At 46.5% G+C, this 14,927-nt stretch overlaps 1 protein-coding gene across 1 annotated transcript in view; it reads right to left on the reverse strand.

Annotated features, from left to right (window-relative positions):
• The window catches only part of Fli1 (Fli-1 proto-oncogene, ETS transcription factor), a 116,774-nt gene that overhangs the window by 23,951 nt on the left and 77,896 nt on the right, over positions 1-14,927 (reverse strand). Inside the window, exons 4-5 of the mRNA XM_038322329.1 lie at positions 13,046-13,249; positions 5,091-5,156 (exon numbers count right to left, since the gene is read on the reverse strand). Of these exons, the coding sequence (XP_038178257.1) occupies positions 5,091-5,156; positions 13,046-13,249 (270 nt within the window). The remainder of the gene's footprint in view (positions 1-5,090; positions 5,157-13,045; positions 13,250-14,927) is intronic.

Raw genomic sequence — 14,927 nt, forward strand, 5'->3', positions numbered from 1 at the left:
ACATACTCCCACTCCCATGCTTTCTTTACCTTGTGGCCCTGAAGTCTCCCTGAAACCATATCGTTTCTATCTTTTCCTGTCGAGTTATTTCTGCTGGGTATTGGGACAGGAGCACAAACACTACCCCGAGACAGAGAAAAGCATACCCTTGCCCATGCTCACACTGTTGTTTCAGGAGTATAACACTGGAACAGGAGGTGAATTTGTATCTTAGGTGAACAGAAAACACTCACCAATGGATGTAAATGCTCAATGCTGAGATTATAATGTGGGGAGCAGCCTCAGAGAGAGCAAAGGAAACCTGCATTGGGGTGAGGCCTGTTCTGCCCCCAAACACCAGTGTCATCTAAGGAGCGCTGTGAGCCCTTGGCCTTATCGTCCTTATTTGCAGAGTGGGGACAGAAAGGTAACAGACCTGTGGTCTCACGGTGCTCGTGTGAGGCACAGATGGATAATGGATGTGGAAACGTTTGCCAAAGGCTACAGAGAAGAACTGCTCTTTCATGCTTGGCCCTTGTCCTTGTTATTTTTCAAAGAAGCTCTCTTAAGCATGGTCCATAAACGCCAGTGGAGCATTCGGCGTATGGGACAGAGAGGTGATCAGTTCCTCTCCTCTCCATCCTTGGCAAGTAAGGAGACAGGCTTTTTACCCGTCAGTCAAGGATGGAGCTTCTGCAGACATCCACCGCTGGCAGCGGAGCCAGTGGTTTTTGGTTTTCACACTCGGCATCGGGTCTCAAAGCCTCTGGGTGGGGAGCTCAGCACTCCACCAGCCCTTGGCAGTTGTGAGTTTCAGGGGTCAACAAACAAGGAGCTCAATATCCTCTGCCTTTTGGAGAGCTGGAGGTATTTGGAAAGATGCAGGATGAGGGCTAAGGAAATTATCGGGGCCCTTGAGTAGCAGCCTCAGTACCCCCTCAGGGCTCAGAACTGGATGTCTGGACACGAAGTAGGGCTTGCCAAGCTAGGTAGCAGGTTAGGAGAAGCCTGGAAATCTTAAGAGAAAAAAAACACCCCCAAACCACACGCTCCTAGGGCCTCTTAGGTACCCAGTAGAGATTTAGAATGAATCCATTATGCTTGGGCCTGGGCACCACTTTTTGTTTTTACTTTTGCATTTATATTTTGCATTTATATTTTGCATTTATATTATAAGGGGTTCTCTACGCAGTCAAAACCAAAGGGGAGTTGGCCAAGTGGAGGCTGTGTAGGAATTCATTTCTGGAAAGACAAGAGGGATGTAGCTGGAGGCAGCATGAAAAACTACAGAGACAGAAATGCTGCAAAACGTTGAATTTCTGCACCGAATTACATTTAGGAAAAGATAGCTAGAAGGGAAAGACTGTATTTTTAAGGAGAAAAACTTTGGCAATGAGGGCCCTTAAGTTATACACATTTTAAAATTTTACAAATACATAATGCTTATGTACATACTTTGGGAACTCAGAGCAATATTACAAAGCATATATGCAATCTGTGACAACCAAGTCAAAGACGTTGTTATATCTGTCACTTCACAAGTTCAATCCCTGGGGTGGAGGAAAAGGCTCACTTGGTAAAGTGCCTGTGGATCAAGCATGGAAAACCACCTTTGGATCCCTGGTACTCATTATTAGCCTGCTGCAGTGTGGATCTAGGATACCAATGTGGAGGAAAAAAAGGTGGTAGAAATTCTGGAGTTCACTGGGTAGCCAGCATGACGGAATGGATGACTTCCCAGTTCAGTGAGGGACTCTGTCTCAAAAGTTAGAGTAGAGAGCAGCCAAGGAAACACCTGACATCAGCCTCTAGTCTCCACATGCATGGGAGCACATGCATCCACATGCACACCTGCACACACCCTCAAATACATAGTCACACATATGCAGTTGTTTTTAATGGTAATATCAGAAATCGTTCTACAGGCTATTTTGAAATATTGAATCAACTGTTGTCAGCCATAGTTTTCCTACTATGTTCTTGACGTTGTTCCTCGGTCCCAACTGTCCCCACCGGTCACTCCATCGCTGTAGCCTTCCCAACTCATGTCTTTCCCAGCCTCTAGTAACAGCCACCTCTCTCTCCTATGATGCTGATTTCTAGTGAAAAGGGGTTTGTCCTTGTTACACACTGAGGAGCTACAGAACCGTTCAGGGAGACACTTTCATCTTGGCCCACCATTCTTTAAGGAATGGAAAAAATGACAGCCAATTCGCAGAAAGGTGCAAAGCTCAAAAGCAAAGTTTGTGCACATGCCTGACACATTCTAAAATCCTGTGCAAGTGACAGCTATGGCTGCTGCAGAAGCGGGTGACAATAACTTCTTCCTCGTTTATTTTTTTAAATGTACTTAATTTGGCAGCAAAAGGTAGAGAGAGAATGCCCAACAGTTCTATCTGGGTGCAACCAAGACTCTTAACGTGTTTAAAGACATAAAGACATGTGGAGATTGATTTTTGAAATGTCATCTTACTTTCTGCACAAAAGAACCCTCTGATATCCGCAGTCAGTTTGCAGGGAGACAGGCTAGAAGGGTGATCATGTTGTTCTGAACGAAAACAGCATCCTGGTTGATAAGTACTGAGAAGGCAGTGACAGGCATCATCTCCTCTTTCCTTTGTGCCTGATGCCAGTCAGCACCTGCCCTCTGCGGAGCAGGGAGCAGAGGCACCCGTGGGCACACGCCCAGCTCTGATTTGAGTGCTGTGTGTGCCTCCTATTCAAAAAAGACGGAGTCAAGATGGCATTGATGTCTTCTATTTCTTTTTCCATTTAATATTTTAAAAAATAAAGATAGCTATTAGGGAAGAAGAGAGGGAGAGGTGGGAAGAGGGTGAAAGGGAGGTGGGAGTTTGTTAGCTTTGTATTGCTAATGTACTTTGTTTTGTGGCAGACTGGGTAGTACAGGGGGAAGGCAGCCGCTTAAGTGGAGAGCTTTACTGGGGACAAAAGATGCACCTGCAAAGCACGGGCTTAATCATCTCTAGAGGCCAGGGCCGAGGCTGGGAGATAAATGCCCAGCACCACCTGAATGGGGCAGCCGGTGCGTTCGCCTGGATGCTGCAGTCAATTCATTTCAGAAGAGGCTTGCTACCCAGTAGGAGCTGGCGGCTCCTGCAAGCAGCCTGAATGAGGCAGGGGCGAGACAAATGCACTCTCAGCACAAAAGGGCCAGCGGAGGAGGGGCTCTGCCTGGCAGGTAGAGCAGAGGGCTGGGGGCTTCGCGGGACTTCTCAGCGGGAAGGAGTTGGTTAGCCACACTTTTCAATGTTGCTAAACCAGTTGTTCAGCCAAAGTCTGTATTTTAACCCAGTATGAACAAATAGCCATTGGTTTTATCTAGCCCCAAATCTCATTGGTTTATTCTGATGGTACCAGCATGCTGTACACTAAATCCTAATTCAGTAGTTCAAAAGCTTGCCCTCCTGCCCCCCCTCGCCTTTTTTCCTCTCCTCTCTTTTACTCCCCCACCTTTCTCTTTCCTCCTTGCTCTACTCTTTTTCCCTCTCTTCAGTGGTGCCTTCCCTTCTTTCTTTTCAAATCTACAAACCCTGGGTCCCTTATCAGCCATTCAGAAGCCGAGAGTGCACCTTAGAGCTAGGCACCTGACCTCAGAGCCCAAGGACTGAGATGCTATGAAGCCAAGTGACTGGACCTCAGGGTATTTGTCATGAAAATAAATCTTCTGCACTACAGACGTGTGCAACATGATGTTACAGGAGGTTATCAGGCTGTAGAGTGAGTGGGCAGAGCTTCAGTTCTCATGAAGAATCAAGAATCTGATTTGGGGAGTCAGTAGCCAAAACAAGAGTAGGTTGAGTAATAGAGAAGGAAGGAAAAACAAAAACACCTAAAAGTAGAATCGTTATATTGTATAATCCTTCCACTAAAGGTCCTGTTCATTATCAAATCATAAACTGTTACCAGGAAGCACAGAGTCCTGCACGACTGAAGATGTGATCTTGAGAGAGACATGTGGGGATGTTTGGGTCTCTGTTCCCTTCATACTTCATGAGAATTTGAAATCAAATGGTCTCATTTCAGAGAAAAGCCTGCAAGAGTGCCAATCCCTTTGGTCTCTGTCCAATTTTGTAACAGGTATAGGTTAAAAGAAACTAGGGCAGGAAAGTGTCCAGGAAGAGAGATGCCTGTTGAATTCCCATCTTCCCACCAGTCCTACTCAAAGGTTTTCACCCGTGGACTCCCCTGTTGCCGTGGGAAGACTTGCCTTCACGCTTTCTTTGATTTCTAATAATTATTTGCTTTCATTTTTTCTCTATTAGTTAACCAGATATCATGAACTATTCATCCATCCAAATGCTAAAATCAGACAGTATCTAGTCTAATTCTATAATATTAATGTCATTAACAAATGAGTGTGCTCCCCCTCCATGTTTGTGCGTTTTTGTATGTGTATATGTGTGTGTGTGTGTGTGTGTGTGTGTGTGTGTGTGAGAGAGAGAGAGAGAGAGAGAGAGAGAGAGAGAGAGAGAGAGAGAGAGAGAGAGAAATGCTGGACCAAACCCTGGCTTTCTTTATAAATTCACTAAAACCATTTTTTAAAGACAGTTTTCTTTCTTTCTGAACAAAATTAAATGAAATCAAATGAGATGGTTTGATTAAACCAACACAAACTAGACCAGACCAACCTATACTAGACCAAATCTTCAAACCATGGCTTTAAACATGAATAAACAATGCTGGATACTTTCAGGAAAAAAAACCCCAAATGCAAATTCACAATGTAGACACACATTTCATTACTCTCACCAGGAGAGCCCCAAAAGTTAGCTTGGAAGGTGAGCAGAGTCCACTGTCCTGTAAAGGCAACACCCTTTGCTCTCAGGGTCATGGCTTTAAAGTCTATCCTTGGGATGTTTTTATGAGACATCTCAAAGCCTCTCTTGGAGTTTTGAAACTAGTGGCAGAAAGAGGGAAGACAGGTATTTTTGTGTTTTTTTTTAAATTTTGTTTACTAAAAAATAATTTCCTGAGCAAGAAATTGGTATCCAGACCTGGCATCCTGGCACTCCACACCTGTCTGAACAGTATGGAACTGTTCGTGTCTGGTAGAGGAAGTCAGTCTGGGCACACGACCGGGTAAGACTCACCTTCCTTGACACTCAGCCGTGAGGACTGGTCTGTGTGGGAGGTCGTATTGTAGGCCAGCAGTGAACCTGAAATAAAAGTAAAAACTAAATGTCATGCTTCGGTTTAGGTCTAGAATGTTCCCCAAAGGTCCGAGTGTTAAAGCCAGGGTTCCCAACATGTTGGTACTAAGTAGAGGAAACTTTAGAGATGGGGCCGAGTAGGAGGCCTGTTGATCCTTGAGTGGGCGGCTTCTCAAGTGGATTGTTGGGACCCCATCTCTAGGATGGTGATGCTGTAACAGGATATTTTCCAGTGTCTAAGAAAGCAGAAATCAGCATGCACAGGGTTGCACATTGATTGCTCGGGCATCTCAGTGCTGCTGTATGTCTAAAATGAAGCTGCGGTGCGAACCTCTATGCATCGGACTCCTGAGGAGCTGTTTGGGACGGATGATTTATTTAACTTTTGTTCTTGTTGTTGTTGTTGTCATTGTGTGTAAAACACATGCTCCCTTCTTTCCTAAAACAAGATTTGTCCCTTTGTTTAAAGTGAGGCCAAGAGTTTTATTTTGTAAGATGGAGGCATCTTTGGGAGTCTTCTCATGATTCTCCTGGGGACGTTTTGAAAAACCATCAAAACTAGGGCTGGGATCTGCTTTTACAAAGGACACCATGAGCTTAACACATGTGTTTGAGGCTAAGAAAGCCTTTCTAAGCAACTGTTTTCCCTGGGGCATGTGGCCAAGGGGACTGACTGTCGGCCAGGCTGGGAATGGCTTGATGGCTTGTCACCCCGTCTCCTCTTAGCCTTCAGTCATGGAGGGGGTCAGAAGCAGAGTGTTGTGTCTGGTGTGTGTGGCATGTGTGTGTGTGTGTGTGTGTGTGTGTGTGTGCATCCGTTCCCATCACCTTGAGTCCGTGAGTGTTCTGGTTGAGTATCCAGAGGAACTCTGGGTCCTACCAGGGCAACCTAGGACTCCTGGCTTAGGTACCTATCCTTTCTAGCTCTATCTTTCTAGTAGGTCCCAGATGAAAACCAGAAGGAGATAGATGGGTGCCATTTAGAGGCCACTATATGCCAAAGTGCAGATATGTGGGTAGCATTTTCTAAGTGACGCATCCACCCAAACGCAACATTCCATGCTCAAGAATATCAGTGACGAGAAAGCGAAAGATTCATTCAGTTTAAGCTGTCGTTCTTCAAAGTGACAAGTCCATCTGAGTATAGGTCCATCAGTATAGCTCCTCTGGGTCACAGGGCCCTCATCTGTACTGGGGAAAGAGTTAACACCTACTGAAGTGAATGGAGGCTGTAAGGCTTCTATGATACCAAGACTAGAAGGTGTGCCACCCAGACCCTTACTTGTTTTAAGTGTTCAGTAGAGGCTAGCAGTTATCATGATTACAGAGAATGGAAACCCTTTACACAAGAGCTTGTGGGCACTGGCACTGCCGTCTGGGATTCCAGCTAGGATTGGATTCTACCGCAATGAGAAATAATCCTCCATGACTGGACAGAGCTTCGGAAATGGAACCAAATGTTCCAAGAGAATACCCAAAACCTTTCAGGGGTAAGACCAAGAATGTCTCTGCCTCTGTCCCGGGCATTTTCTCCCTCGGGCAGAACCTTGCTGCTCGAGCAAATAAAGAAAAATGATGGTCTCTGAGCAGCCACGCGTCATTAGTCCAAAGTTAGGCCAGAGACGGGGCTCACATAAACCACGTTTATTAAATTTCTCCATGGTCAGAGTTCCTCTCTGTGCACACGTGAAGCCACAGGAAACTCCCAGAATGCCAAGAGAAAGGGTCGCCTGACCTCTACAAAGCCTGCATGAAATACATATTTCATGGTAACCTAGGGGAGAGATTTTGCCCCAAGACTGTCTTGGTTCAAGTTTCACTAGGGGAGAGGAAACCTCAGTGGGGGAAGGGCAGCTGGTCTCTCCCATGGGTACAAATTTTCTTTTCACTGGTTTTTATTTTACCAGGTCCTCAGGCTACCTGAATTTTTTTTAAAGGTAATTTCTCAAATTGTAGGAAAGTCCTTCCTGGAGTCTGGCCTCCCACGTGGTAGCTTTGGGTTTCTTCTTCCTGCTTTGAGGTTGTAACCCAGGCAATCCTAGTACCACTGAGTCATGTGGAGTTCCCCCAATACCAACAGCTACAATCAATGGCTAGATAGGGCCAGAACCACATATGCACTGACAGGCATTTGTGTGTGTGTGTGTGTGTGTGTGTGTGTGTGCTTTCCTACACACCCTTCTATCCTTTTCTTTGATACAGAGTCTCTCACTGAGACCTGGGGCCAGCTGATTAGGAGGAAGGGGGAATGGAGGGTGGAGGGGTGGAATAGCCACCTGTCTTTATTTCCCCAGAGCTGGGACAGCAAGTGTATGCTGCCATCACTGACTTTTTTACATGGGTTCTGGGGATCAAAGCAGGTCTTTGTGCTAGTGTGGCAAGCACTTTCTCAAAGCTATCTCCACATTCTCCCAAACACTATCACTTAGTCCTTGCAGGAGCCATGCAAAGCCCTGTATATTCTCCTTCCATAGCTGAGGTCAACACTCAAAGAAGTCAAGACAGAGGTGCAGGAGACAGGATCAACTGATTGGCTGCTCTATAGGACGTATCCTCGGTTCAGAAGCTGAAGCAGCCTTTAGGTTAAACCAACACAGCTAAGATGGGCAAGAAAGTATGTCTGTTTATTTCAACATTCCAGAGATTAAGACAAGAGTATCACGGAAAGTGCTGGTAACAGAGATAAAGAGACTCTGTCTCAGAAAAATATAGATAGATAGATAGATAGATAGATAGATAGATAGATAGATAGATGATAGATAGATAGATAGATAGATCAATGAAGGTAGTAAAGACAGAAAAAAAAGGAAGGAAGGAAGGAAAGAAGGAAGGAAGGAAAGAAGGAAAGAAAATAAATGGTGCTGGAAAGCGGGTGTAGGTGCCTTAGGGCTAGCTGTACACTGCAATTTTCATAGCTCCCTGCATGCTATGCCTTCATTTAAACTGTTGTCCACTCAGTTATCAATGTCTGTGTGACATGATACATACATGTGCATATATATGTATCTGTTGATTGGAGACACATTTGCTTTCAAATTCGTGACAGGGTAGCTTCTGGGAGTGAAGCAGCCATCCAAGGCAAGAGCTCGGGGACAAGATTAATTTTTTTCCTTTTCTTTCCTCCTTTTCTCCATCCCCTTTTCTCCCATTCCACTCCTTCCTCCTCCATTTTTCTTTATTGAGACAGGTTCTCATGTATCCCAGGCTGGCTTAACATTCATTATATAGCCCCGGATAATCTTAAATTTCTGATTCTCCTGCCTCCACCTCCCAAGTGCTATAAATTACAGGCACTGGCCACCATGCCTAGTTTTTAGGGTGCACAGGATCAAACCCAGAGTGTCCTGGATAGTAGGCAGGTGCTTTTCCACCTAAGGTACATCCCCAGAACAACAACATCATTTTTTGTCTCGAGTTCATCCTAATGTGCACTTATGGGATATGAACGGAGGTGGGAAGGGGTAGATGGGAAGGGGTTTTGCAGGACCAAATCCCTGAGCTTCCCTCAGCTCTGTGGTCTCTCTAACTTGCTTTTCATCTGGGTCACCTGGAGCAGTGGAGGCAAGGGAGCCAGTGCCAGGGCATTTGTCTATGCCTCCCTTATTTGCGTTACTATAGAACCCAGCAACATCTACCTCCCCAAGCCCAAGACAACCAGTAGATTCCTAGCTCCCTTTCTCTGGGCTTCAGCCAGCTGCATCACTGAATGCACACTGGAAGGGCAGAGGAGGGGAGTTGGACCTTATACACTGAACAACAGGCCAGCTACTAGTGAGACTGAGGCCACTGGCCCTTTATCTTATTGGAATCCTGCCCTCCTTTTTTGGCCAGACCCAGCCGGAAGGCTTAGCACTTCCTCAGCTTAATGACAGGGCCATCACCTTTGCTCCGCCATCTGAGGTTGCAGGTGGGAATACCACAGAATGCGGAATGTGTTTTCCATTAAGTTTAAATTAAAAATGGGAGTCGAGATTGATATCTTTTCTGGGGTGTCCCTGTCGCTTGATGTATTTCATCCTCTGGGGCTGCCACTGTTTGAAAATGTGCGTTCTTAGTATGTGTCCCAGGTCAGACCAGATGGACATTCCACCCAGTTCCTTTAAAAATGAAAAGGAACAACAAAACCCCTTTTCTTTTGCTTCTGGCTGTTTAGCCCAAGAGATGTGGGTTCCTAGACATCCCCAACTCCCCCCAATGGCCCTGTGACTGAACTGTCAGTTGTGGACAGACGGTCAGCTTCATTGATCTTGGCCTGGGAAGAGGCAGATCTCACTGGAGACATTCTGGGCTGGAAACAGTGCCTCTGTCCAGGGAGTGTGTCTGGAAGATACTGGCGGTGCTGTCAATCACACTTAAGATTTGGAGAGAAGGTCAGGGTGAGTGAGAGGGTGGGTTTGGTTTAATGGGCCTCATTCCAGAAGGCTTCAGAGGATAAAGCCTATATTCGTTGGTACAGTACAAATGTAAAGCTTTGGGGTGGGGAGACACGCTGGTTTCGCCTTCAAGGTGGAGACTGGACATGAGATTAGCTTGGGAGATGAGAAGAGAGGTTTGCCTGCATCCACATCCTAATTCATGTGTATCCAAGCATCTTGCACCAAAGTTGGCAGGTCGTCTGCAGCAGCGACCTTAACTCAGGCTGAAAGCTTCAGCGGCCCAAGTCTCAGAGGTCAGAGCAGGTGCTTTGCATGGGCCAGATGCCTTTGGATGGACTCCTGGAGGTAGCCTGTCTACCTTGCTTAGGCCATGAAGCAGGGATCATAGAGTCGTGTCTATGGTGTCCACAAGGGGGTGTCCTTTCTATTTGTAGTGAATGACACTTGGGCTGGGGCCTGCCTGAGCCTTGTTCCCTCAGACTCTTCAGCTTGACTCCAATAACTTTGGGTACCCTAGTAAGTCCCGGCCCCTCTATCTTCCTTCTGACATCATACAGGTGCTGCACCTGGAGCAGCTGAAACAGCCAGATGTGCAAACCCGTACCTTTAGGCAGGGCTTATCCACCTGGCAGGTGTAGAGTGGCTTAGGATGCTATTATTTCTTCCTTATTATGAGAAACTCCTCTTTAATTTAAAATTAAGTTTATAAAACTTAAAATATAGCTTTCTTTCTAGACAACAAGAATAGTCAAATGTTTCCTGTGAAAGTAAATCTGATGCCAGAACATCTGAAAAAAGTGCCTTCAACCCATCTCACTGGCCTAGCTTCCAACTGTGCTGATATCCCTCTACCCTGTACCCTCCAGCAATGTTGAGGGTCTCAGATATTTTCCCTCTACCTCTTGCCAAAAGGCAAAATGTTTAGGCTCCAACTGCTCTCCAACAGGATGATGCTGAGAATCAGCACAGACTCCCCTTACTCCAACCTTGCGTCAAGCCCTAACCTCTTTCTTAAACATGAGACAGCCTTTGCAAGTCAGTCTGGGAAAACCATCAAGGTCTGAGGCATGTCGTATTGCAGAAAAACGTTCTCAGCTGCTGTAGAGGCGACAGTATCTGATAAATGGCCACCTGTAGAGTCTATGCAGATAACCAGTACCAGTAACCAGTGGGTTCTAGAGGCTGAAACCCCAAGGGGAAAAGTATATTAAAAAAGAAAGATGGAAAGGAAAGAAAATCGGAAAAATTTCCATTTCGATCATTTTAAATCTAGATGCCTCAGAAGATTATTACAATCTCTGTTGCACTTGAAGAGAATTTAATGCAGCTACTGTAATTTTTGTCTTGGGCCACAAACACAGTTTTCCACTCTGCTTTGTGTCCTAGGCATGCACATCTTATGCTTTACCACAATAACCATCTTAGTACCAGAAAAGCTCTCTTGTGTAGACCTACTACAGTTATCACCAGCATCTATGGAATTTGGCTTGGGCTTTCAAAGGCTTTCCACGTGCATACCGGCTCTACCTCTTCTCAACTCTGGAAACCCTCTCCCAGTCATGCCCTTTCTGGAAACTTTATTGTATGGCACCTTCCGTGATGTTAACACATGTTCTTAGGAGGAGAGAATCAGGTTTTTCTGGCTATGGTCTAACCTCCAAACACCACACTCTGCTCCCTGCTTCCTCTCTAACTGCTCACCCCTCCACCTCCACTTATCTGCCCATGAAGGCGGCCTCCCAAGGGTGATGGTGAACCCTGGCTGGTTCAGTGCATTCTCAAACCTTCTGAGCAGCAGGTAGCTGGCTCATGTCAGTGTTTGTGGCTCTGCCTCTTTGGTGAGAGAAAGAAGAAGTGGGGACTTGGGCTGTGCATGGGTGGGTCAGAGGTCATGTGGTCTGAATGGGCTTCCCTCTTACAAAGCCCAAATGGTTTTTTTTGAACATATTCTTCACAGGTATCTACCATGAAAACTAACACTTTTGGGTCCTTTGTGCGGAGCTCACTGAGGCCTCTGTTACGACTTCTTCCTTGAGGATCTCTCAACCTTCTGCACAGTGGAAGCTGGAGGAGCCTAGAAGTCAGGCTTGGCTGTGCCCTGTACTGCTGGCCTCTGCGTCCCACCTACTCACTCAGTGTCTACTGTCTCCCTTGCCCTGCCTGTGTGCATCATGGCAGAATTTGGTTTAAAGAGCCTTTGCTTTTGTTTTTTGTTTTTTTCTTTCACCAGGCTGAGAAATAAGGTCATTATTAAATGCCAATCATCCAAAAGGGAGAGAAGACTAGGTTAGAAAACGGTCCCCTTTTAAAATGATTATTTCTTGGACTGACCTCATATTGCAGCAAACTCAGACATGAGGTCATGGCTGTGGAGCTGTGTCCCCCTCCCAGCATTGACAGCTGCCTTAGAGAGAAGGCTGGATGGCTCAGAGGCCCTGCTGGAAACATCCAAATGCATTTATTTTTATTTTTGATTTCCCAGCCAGTGTGTGCTATCCCTGCTCTCCATAGCACTCTCTTACACGGAGACCATGGATTGCAATGATAGCAACTGAACATGCAATGGAGATCCAGTACAGGGAAGACCAACCCAGAGCCCATGAAAAGCAGCCGAACAGCGTTGTCCAGGGTCTCAGCATTCAAAGGGATCTTAAAGTCATCAAACCTCCCCTCTCTTTGACCACCCTCACACAGAATGATCCCACATCTGCCTTCCTGTGGCTTCAGCTCATCTTTGCAGACCACTGAGCAGACCTTCAGCACTTGGAGATAGCATGGGGATAGCGCCTGGCATGGATTTCTGCTGGAGAGTTAAGGCTGCGGTCACTAGTAAATCCAAAGGAATCCCATTCCATGTCTATCGAAATCCTTGTGGAACTGGTGGGTACTTGGCACTAGGGAGCCTCCTATTGGATCACTCTTTCTTTACTAAGCTTTCCCTCCCCCAACATTCTCTCTACTGTGAAGGTTGTTCTGAGAAAGTTCCCGGTGTCTCCTAACAAACCCATGCCACCAGCTACTCTCCCTGTTTTGTGACAGTGGGAGAGGCTGCCCTGTAGGGTAGGGAGGGGAATCAAAATGACTGATAGTATAGGAGCTCCCACGATCTTAGATTCCATATCTATGTTCAGAATTTCCAGTAAGAACTCTGTTTCCTTAGAAAACCTCCAACCAGAAACTCTATCCCTGCAGTTTTGGGTAGCGCAAGGTTCTGGAAGAGATATCTTCCCAGAGCCTAGTCTCTGGTGTCATCCTGCCCAGGTCCAAACTCCCTGTTTTTATTTGTTTGTTTGTTTGTTTCTAGCTTTGATTTGCTTCCCTTGACACTCCTGGATTGGGTCTTTCCCTGTGGGATCTGTAGGAACCCATGTGACCTTGGCGAGGTTCCTATAATGAGGATGCTGCTTCTTGGCATATGTCTTTTGTGACTGGTGTAAAAGTGTGCACCTCCTCCCCTGGGCTGGCTCTTGGGGACCCCGCGGGACCTCCCGCAAGCCGGAGAGCATGCGATCCACTTACTTTCCCTGAGGTAATTGAGATGTGACAACAGCACTTCGGTGTTGTAGAGGGAGGTGGCTCGGAGGAAGTCCTCCTTGTTCATTTTACACAGTTCCTTGCCATCCATGTTTTGGAAGAAGGAGGTGTCGATCTCCATCAAGCCGTACTCCTTTATGGCCCACTCCAGCCACTGCCGGACATGCTCCTGTGTCCACAGTGTGGGGTCTGCAGAGGAGAAATGAAAAACATTAGCGTGAATGCCTGCCTCCGGCAGCCGAGGCTACCCCTTTTCTTCCCTTCTCCAACTCTTCCCTCTCTCTCATCTTGGGCCCCTCTTTCCTCTTCCTCTCTCTTCTCCTCTTTTATCTTCTCTCAGCTAGATCCCCTCTCTTCTTCCATCTCCCATTTCCTCATCTGTTTTCTCTTTTCTCTCCCCCTGTTCACTGTATCTTTTTTTCTCCCCTTGTCTTTCCCTCTTATACCTCTCTCTTTTCTCCCTCACCCCTCACCTCCCTTCCAGATGGTCGCCCTCAGAACACCCCATCTGGATCCACCCCATCTGGCAATGCCTGAATTACTTAGCACTGGGAAAGGTTCTTAGTTGCCTCAACACATACCCTGACAGGATGCTATTTAAGATTTTTGGAGGGCAACTGAGACCTTGACCTAAGAAATCATGGCATCAGAATGAAAATAAACAATCCCTCAGGCCCAGTGACCAATGCCTCTGGAAAGGGGAGCCATCTGTGTCTTAAGAATATTAATGAGTGCAAGGAGGTGCACTGGTCTCTCAGATGCCTATAGAAGAGAAACATGGATGCTCATGCTTTCTCTGCAGTTCCATCTGGGCAGCTGGGAAACCCAATGATGCTATTGTTTGACATAAAACTAAGCGGGGCTTCCTTTTTTCAGGGCAAAGCTGTGTTAGGATTTCTAGCAGACCATCCCCAAACATTTTCAGGATATGTAAATACTCATAGATGACAAATGGCACTATAGAGAGAAGCCTCTTTAATTGTGAATGAGCGAGAGTAACATAGGACCAAGGCCTCTGCTCTCACTCGCCTTTCCCTTCCTTCCCTTTCCCTCTCATCTCTTCCTGAAGTAGCAGCTGTCTCAGGTGGGAGATGTTACAAGTGCCAGGCTTCCACAGATACGGTGGTGCATACCAGTAACCCCAACACTTGAGAAACTGAGGCAGGAGAATTATGCATTTGAGGTACCCTGTGCTACCGAGTGGCCCTCCGTCCCTCCTTCCCTCCCTCCCTCCTTCCCTCCCTCCCTCCCTCCCTCCCTCCATCTCTCTCTCTCTCTTTCTCTCTCTCTCTCTCCCTCACACACACACACACACACACACACACACACACACACACATCCATCACTATGAAATGTAGGCATTAAAGCAATAAGTAAGAAGTGAGGTTGTGTTGGTAGTTTGTGGAGCCTTGGGTAGAAGGGTCTGGGGTGAATTTGGAGAGTCGGGGAGGAGGTTCCTGGCGAAGAGATGGTATTTTGTTGCAGGCAGCTGGTCGCTCCCAGTTTCTGCTTTTCTGCTTGGCCTGCTTCATTTAGCATGCTTAGTTAGCAGGAAAACTTGTGCTCCTTTCTAAGGAACTCACATTCCTCTCATTCTAGGGCCTGAAAAAGCTCTGGGCACAAGAGAAGTAGGGTCTAAATGGTCAGTAGTGGCAGTGGGGAGGAATCCAGGTGCCGGAATCACTGCGGGTTATAAGAGAAATCCTTGAGAGGTTGAGAGGGAGCCCAGAACAAAGCTTGGGGGTCATATGTCACAGCTCCTGCATGCCATACCAAGAATCCAGGGTGTACCTACCTAGTGATGGCACAACTGTGAGATCCTGCTACAGGCCAGCTTTTTTTTTATCTGTCCCAGCTTTTTTATCAA

Source organism: Arvicola amphibius, chromosome 3 (genome assembly GCF_903992535.2).
Source record: "Arvicola amphibius chromosome 3, mArvAmp1.2, whole genome shotgun sequence".
In the NCBI taxonomy this organism is placed as follows: domain Eukaryota; kingdom Metazoa; phylum Chordata; class Mammalia; order Rodentia; family Cricetidae; genus Arvicola; species Arvicola amphibius.